The following is a 7,824-nucleotide window of genomic DNA, read 5'->3' as shown; positions in this document are numbered from 1 at the left end:
ACATGTACTGTTCCAGTTGGTGTACGTGCAGATTCCTCCACAACCATCTCACCCACACACATTCTTAAAGACAGATATGCATCAAAGTAATGATTTCCTACATTAAACATTGAGGTTTATTAGGAGTAATTTTTGAGAAGATGTCGAATAATTCTTTAATAATTTTATAGATTGTTATTGATAAGGACAAATCCATAAGGGCTTCCATTTTATACCCAGACTTTGACCCCTCTGTGTGTGCATTTTATTGAACATGAAAAAGACTGAAGTACTTGTTTTTGGACCTAGTGGAGCATGTCAGAGCCCTCCAGTTGATTTCAAACCCCTGGCGACTCACGTTAAGACCACAGTTACAAACCTTGGTTTTAAGACGGACAGTGAAATAAGGGCCACAGTCAAGTTTAATTTTTATCATTTACAAAAATTAGCAAAGGTAAAATCTATTCTTTAAAGGCAACAGTTTCAGAAAGTAATCCATGCTTGCATTTCATCACTGCTGGATTATTGTAATTCCCTCTATCTCAGAGTCAGCCAGTCCTCACTCACACGTCTGCAGCTGGGGCAAAATGCTGCTGAAGAATTTTAAGGTTTTAAATAGCCTTGCCTTGCCTTATTTCACGGAGCTTCTTCATCGCTGCACTCCCTCTCGGTCTCTCAGGTCCACTGACCAGCAGCTCCTGGTCATTCCCAGGTGTCAGCGGAAGCTTAGAGGAGGCGGGGCCTTCTCTGTTGGTGTCCCTAAGTTATGGAACGCTCTGCCTTTGCACGTTCAACAGGCCCCTTCACTGTCCATTTTTAAAATCTGTCTGAAAACTTATTTTTACTCACTGGCCTTCAACCTAACTGAGACTTGATTTTACTGAATTTTTATCGGTATTGATTTTATCTGTTTAACTGCGTTGTTTTATTGTGTTTGGAATTGAGTTTATTTTATTATTGTGTGTTTAGCCTTGTCAAATTATTTTTATGCTTCTTTAATTTTATTTTTTACTGATGTTCAGCTGTGGCTGGTGTTAAAGTGCTGTTGAAATAAAGTTGATGCTGATGAAATATACTGTTGTACAAATAATCAAATAATCGTTTAAAGAACCATGAATCCTATCTATACAAAGCACTAACTTCTGTTCCTGTATATTTATTTATTTATTTTCAAAATTAAAGCAAGTTTAAATCATACGTGTTCTCAATGGGATATTCTTGGTCAAAGTATTTAAATCTGAAGCTTAACAGCCTATAATATGACACAATATGAGGACACACATTTAAAATATGACATCACTCAAAGAACAAAAACACAGGAGAGGAGAAACTTCCCCAGGTTTCTAACACGTGTGTGCAAACGGATACGTTATGAATTCTCTTTATCTGACTGAAGGTGTGAATATTTCACTGAGCAGAATGAATCCTACTCCTGAAACAGAGCAGCAAATACAAAAAAGAAGAAGAATCAGTGTTACACAGAATAACGAAGCTCTGATATCAGATTGAGAAGAAACACAAATAAAACCAGAGGTATCCTTCAGCCCCATAACGGGTCAGTCCTGTCCTCGTATATTCAGTCATTTCCTCCTCGTTGTTTTCTGTTTATTAGAGGACAGAGATGCAGGTGTGGGTGTGGTTTGAGAGGGTGGACCCTTCAGCTCTGTATAAATAAAGCTCCAGTCTGAAGTCTCTGAAGCACAACTTTACCAGGTGAGACAAACAGGTAAGGAGGAGTGAGTGGGGCTCTTAGAGTCTGAGGGATGGTGAGACACTTTAACTACAGGATGTTTCTATTTACACTTTTCAACCAAGCTTGAAGGTTTGGCTCAACAAAAGTATGTTTCAATTACTAGGCTGATGGCTGTCAATGTTTGAAAGAACTTTGTAAAAGTAATAAATTAATAATAAGCTTAGTTTAGCCATGAAATTCACATTTTTAACTACAAACTGTAAGAGTTTCAAGGACAAGACAGCTGGACTTTGTTTCTGCAGTTGAAGACATTTAGCTTCTCATCCGAGGATTTTAATGAATTTAACAAACCTGTCGTAGAAGATCCTCAGGAGGAACCAGAGACGAGGAACCTTTGAGTGATTTCTGCTCGTTCTAACGGAGAACTCCACATTTTTCTTATGACCTGATAAAAGTCCTCGGATGAGAAGCCAAATGTCTTCAACTACAGAAACAAAGTCCAGTTGTTTTGTTTTTGAAACTTTTAGGATTTGAAGGGCCTGGATGACTGAGAATCTGCACAAATATAATTTTATTTAAAACNCTCTAAAGATTAAATTACAATCTTCTTACACATTTATTTTCAGTTATTTCCTCTTTTTCCCAGCGACCATACTTTTTATGAAGATACGCTGAGATAAATATATGTTTTACTTTACTTATTTCATTTACTGTAAAACTTTGTCTTTTTCTGTTTATTTTAAACTAAAACAAATATATTAACCAGGAACTCAGAGAGTGTTATTTCTGATCAGGATATGTCTTTTTGCTCCCTTAGATTTGTTTATGTTGAGTCAGAATGGCTCCGGTTGTAGACATCCATCCCACGATTACGTTTCATTAAAATCAGTCAAGTTATTCTTTCTAGCAGACATTTTCACTAATAGTTTATAGCATTTTTTTAAACAAGGACTTAAAGGATCTTTTATTAGTGACATATTGTCTCAGGGGGCGGCACAGTGGTGCAGTGGTTAGAGCTGTCGCCTCACAGCTAGAAGGTCACAGGTTTGCCTCCTGGCCTTTCTTCATGTTAGGTTTGTTGGTAACTCTAACAGCCGAGGTAGTTGTTTTAATAAATAATTTGTGTGGATGCATTTTTCTGCCCAGGCCTCATTCAGGTCAACAGAGAAAGCAGAATATAAATAAAGTTAGGAAGCCTCTTTAAAGGTGGATTAAATACTTGCCTTTTATGGTCGCACATGATAATTAACCGTTTTAAATGTATATTTAAACCCAAACGTCCTCTGGGAATGATTCAAGTCATGAATGTTTTTTGTTGATGCAGGAAACATGACCTCAGATATACCACAGGTGGCGGCTCTCAGTCGACCTTTCACCTTAGGGATGCTGTACGACGCTCGCAAAGATCAGCTCATCCCAGGTAAGACGAGACCCATACTTATGAGAGCGGACTTCTTTTAGTTCATTCATACAGGACTCTGTAGCTCCGTAACAAAAGTTGTCTCAGAGCAGATCTACATTTAAATCCAACTACATACAACCCAACTGAATTATAAAACAATTTAAAAAATCCTTTTCAGTAAAAGTGTTTTCTATCTAAGGAAACCAGCAGATTGTGTCAAACCTGTTCAATTCAATTCTCCATCCTGAGCAGCAGGAGGTGACAGTAAAAGGAAATATAGTTAAACAAAATAACTAGAGTTTAACTATTTATTCTAATAAGGCAGATAATTAGTAAAAGACCAGCGGTGGGACTTCTGTCTACAACATCTTATGGATGAAGCAGAGCAAGAAGCCAGGAACTAAGGAAGCGTTGATTCATACAGCGTCTAGGCTCCGCCCATTACACAGGGCGAGCACAGTCTCACTTGTTGTCAGTAGTTTTACTATGTGTAGCCAGAACTGGTTTTAACTGGTTCAACAAGTGATTCTGTGGGTGTAATACAACCTCGACGTGTAAGCATGTGGCAGCTAGGCAGAAGATAGCTTTTAATACTGCAAAAGCTTTAAGACAGCCTTAAAAAGCTGTCGAGTAACTAACTTACCTCTCTTTAACACATAATTTTACTTTAGGACAAATCTAACAGAGGAAAAGGATAGAAAAATATAACTTTAAGGTGAAGACAAGGTTGCATATCAAGATGGCATCAGATCTAGTTTAATGAGAAAAAACAAGGTTCCTACTGTCGGTCCAGAGCTACGAACTCACCACCTTGTCCATAGGTTATACAGGCACGCCCTCCCATCAAAACAAGGTATAGCAGCAGTCAAGGGTTAACTTGAGTTGTTAGTTGAATTTCACAGCTTGACCCGAGGAAACCTGTCAGCAGCGTTGGTCTTGAGTCTGGATGAATCGACCGACTGGTATCGATCTAACAATAAAAAGGTGGTAACTTACTTTCTTAATCTCAAGTAGGAACCTTCTGCTTGGTACCCTTAGCAGATAATTGTATAAAAGACAAATTCAGAGAACTTTGGTCTCCTTTAGTCCAGTTCAACAAAAAGGCTTCACATGAGACAGTGTGTGAAGGCCAGACCTCGGTTTATATCAGGTCCAAAGGAGGAGTTTGTGAGGTCAGAGGCACATCTGTGAGTCCGTACAGTTAGACAGGGTCTGTCAGGGTCAGTGAATGTGATTTAAAAAAAGGCTCTGTCATCTGAGGGAAAATGTGTGTTTATGAATGGAGGGGACAGTTTATCCATAGAGGATCTTCCACCTGGCCTTTTCTGACCTGGTTCAGTCTTAACAGAGTCTGTGGATTCAAAACAAAGTCAAGGTTAACACTACCTGTCCTGCAAACTGCTTTAATGAATGTGACTAATGTGATCTATGTAGAAGTTACAGTAGTTACAAAGGGTGTTTAGATATAAAACATAGACTACAATATAACATCTAAATTAAATGCACATTTGGTCATATATTAGAAAACCATTTTGTTCCTTTTAATAATCTGAGTTCCTGTTTTACAGGTGTCACTCTGTGGGATGAGAAAACTCTTAAAGAAAAGACTAAGGAAAGTAAACAACACAGCAGTAACTTTGAGATCACTGCATCTGATTCCACTGAAGAGAAATCTTCTCTGCTGGATGTTAATGCCTCCCTGAAGGCCAGTTTCATGAGTGGCCTCGTTGAAGTTGGAGGATCTGGAAATTATCTGAATGATAAGAAGAAATCCCACAAGCAGAGCCGAGTGACGCTTCAGTACAAAGCCACCACCGTCTTCAAACAGCTGATGATGACTGTTGATGAGATGAAGAAGACTCTGCAACTAAAAGAAAAGGACAAGAGTTTGGCCACACACGTTGTCACCGGCATCCTTTATGGTGCAAATGCCTTCTTTGTGTTTGACAGTGAGAAGTTAGATACGAGCAATGTTCAGGAGATTGAGGGCAACATGCAAGCTGCGATCAATAAGATCCCAGGATTAAGTGTAGAAGGAAGTGTTGACCTCAAGCTGAGTGATGAAGAAAAAGCTTTTACTAATAAATTTACCTGCAAGTTCTACGGAGACCTGATTCCTGACAGCAACCCTACAACATTTAAAAGTGCAGTTCAGACATGCAGAAACCTCCCAAAACTACTGGGACAAAACAAAGAAAACAGTGTCCCACTGAAGGTCTGGATGATGCCGCTGAAGTATTTGGATGAGTTCTCCGCTGAGCTGAAGACCGATCTCAGTCCCAGCCTTGTAAAAAGAGTTCAAGATACTCTGGAAGATTTTCATGAGCTGACAATTAGATGTGATGACTGCCTGGAAGATGGCTATCCATTCCCTCAGATTCAGAAAAGACTGAAAGATTTTAAAGAACTGTGTGCTGAAACCACGAGCAAGCTCAGAAAAACACTGTCAAAGAAACTGCCCTCCATCAGAGCAGGAAAAGAGGATCAGAAGGAGATAATGAAGCTCTTCGATGACTTGGAAAAATCCCCATTCAGTACAAAGAAATTAGAACTGTGGATGCAGAACATGGAGAGAGAAGTTACTGTCATCAAGACCTGTGTAGAGATGATGGAGGGAGCAAAGGTCATCACAAACGAGGTGGAGTTTAACCGTGAGGTATTTGATCCTGATAAGGAAGTTCTCTGCTTTGTTTTCACCTCCCTGGAAACAACAGATCCTTTCCTCCAGAAAATGTTTGACAACCTGGATTCAGAGGATTTCAAAAGCACAAAGATCGATGTTCCATCATCTAAAGACCTGTGGTACTTTTCAGAAGAAGTGATAGATAAAATGAGACAAAAAGCCAAAATGTTTGACGATATTGCCAGAGTTCTGAAGAAGAACAACAGCAGATACAGATGTCTTGTAGGAGTTTCTACAAATGAGCAAATCAAAGGAGCAACCATCTATCAATACAGGAACGGCAAGTTGCTCATTGAGGATTTCTCAAAACCAGCTGTTCCTGATGTGGAGAAAATAACAAACAGAGGAGATTTAATCTGGTGTAAGTATTTTTATGTGTAGTGCTGGTTTATCTTTGTCCATAATAACACATCACAAACCTGGCAGATGTAACTTTTGCTGCTCATAGGGTCCATTTTCTGCACCGAACAGAGCTGCAGCTCTTCTTTAGTGTCTGACTGTAGATCAGGGGTCTCCAGTCCTGGTCCTCAGGGCCATCCTGCAGGTTTTCCTTGTTCCTCTGCTCCAACACACCTGATCTGAATCAATGGGTGATTAACAGGCTTCTGCCGAACATGAAGAGATGATTTAACCTCTGAATCAGGTGTGTTGGAGCAGAGAAACAAGGAAAACATGCAGGATGGAGACCCTGAGGACCAGGATTGGACACCCCTGCTGTAGATGGACAGAACCAGAATAATTTCCTAAAAATACATTTCAGAATGAAGAGATCTACAGATGATCCTGATCAGATGTATTTCTGTCCTTCAGATGCTGCTGATCTCACCCTGGATCCAGATACAGCTCATGCACAAATCACTGTGTGTGATGGAAACAAGAGAGCGACACATGGAGATGCCCAACAACTTCCTGACCTCCCACAGAGATTCGATAAAGTATATCAGGTTCTGTGCAAAGAGAAGCTGTCTGGGCGCCATTACTGGGAGGTGGAGCTGAACACTGAAAGAGGTTCAGATGTTGCTGTAGGAGTTTGCTATGAAGGAATAGAGAGGAAAGGACAAACTGCATTTACTTTGATAGGATGGGGTGAGAAGAGCTGGTCTTTAGGCTACAAGTGGGAGCCAGACCTATTTTTCTATCCACAGCATGATACAAAAGGGAAAGAAGACAGACAACCTTTTCCTGCTACTGGCTGCCCCTGCCTGGGAGTGTATCTGGATCATCCTGGAGGCACTTTGTCGTATTACATCGTCTCAGGGGACAAACTGAGTCACATTCACACTTTCCATACCAGCTTCTCTGAGCCAGTTCTTCCATGTTTCAAGATCTGGACAACAATCAGCTACGTGTTCCTGCGTCTGTAAACTCCATGCCACGAGATTCAGATCAGAAAAAGATATTCTGACTAAAATAAGCAGTAAATGAAGCAGATAATGAGTTAGTGTAGTAGAGAGCAGACTGGGTGATACTAGAATAAAAAGTAAAGAAAACCAAAAGGATTCATTATAGGGTCTCTGTCTGTATTAATGCAGTAAAAGCACCATTAGAAACAGGTTTAAAAGAACTTATTAACAGCATCAATTATCAAACGATGCTCATGTTTGAAATAACTCATCATTACCTAATTATAACCCTCTGAACGAGATGAGATTAGAACCCTGAAGTTCAGGGAAACTAGTTTTCTGGAACAACAAATTTTAGTTTCTACATTTTAGTCTCTTATGCTTTAATTATCCAGCAATATAATACAGAAACATTTATTCATTCGACAACAATTTATCTTAACTTTACTCTTTGTTAAATTAGATAACGAGTTTATTTCCATTTTACATGAATTATATTGTCATATTCCAGGTAACTGTGGGGTTGGTGTTTGGTTGTTTCCTCTTGTTATAAGTTTGTTGGTCTCCTGACTGATGATTTTCATGTTTCTGTTAGAAATTATGCTAATTGCTTATTAATTTGTTGATTTATTGTTAACCAAGGCAACTTTTGGTTTCATTAACAATCTGGTGATGAAGGCTAATTTAAAAAAGAATCATGAGGTTTTATTTAAAGAGCTCATAA

General features: G+C 39.2%; 1 protein-coding gene across 1 annotated transcript; it reads left to right on the top strand.

Annotated features, from left to right (window-relative positions):
- The first annotated feature begins 1,684 nt into the window (after positions 1–1,684).
- LOC108229536 (stonustoxin subunit beta-like) lies at positions 1,685–7,818 on the top strand. The gene is made up of 4 exons (XM_017405210.2): positions 1,685–1,705; positions 2,997–3,092; positions 4,643–6,118; positions 6,568–7,818. The coding sequence occupies exons 2-4, from the start codon at positions 3,002–3,004 to the stop codon at positions 7,119–7,121; spliced, it is 2,121 nt and encodes a 706-aa protein (XP_017260699.1). The 5' UTR covers positions 1,685–1,705; positions 2,997–3,001; the 3' UTR covers positions 7,122–7,818.
- The last annotated feature ends 6 nt before the right edge of the window (positions 7,819–7,824 follow it).

This window comes from Kryptolebias marmoratus, linkage group LG17 (genome assembly GCF_001649575.2).
Source record: "Kryptolebias marmoratus isolate JLee-2015 linkage group LG17, ASM164957v2, whole genome shotgun sequence".
Taxonomy (NCBI): Eukaryota; Metazoa; Chordata; class Actinopteri; order Cyprinodontiformes; family Rivulidae; genus Kryptolebias; species Kryptolebias marmoratus.
This window is presented reverse-complemented; position numbering and strand designations above follow the sequence as displayed.

Bases quoted from the DNA above. Each gene is read 5' to 3' on its own strand.
- LOC108229536 (XM_017405210.2), top strand. From the start codon at position 3,002: ATGACCTCAGATATACCACAGGTGGCGGCTCTCAGTCGACCTTTCACC. The intron at 3,093-4,642 runs GTAAGACGAGAC...CCTGTTTTACAG, and splicing joins CAAAGATCAGCTCATCCCAG to GTGTCACTCTGTGGGATGAG. The intron at 6,119-6,567 runs GTAAGTATTTTT...TCTGTCCTTCAG, and splicing joins CAGAGGAGATTTAATCTGGT to ATGCTGCTGATCTCACCCTG.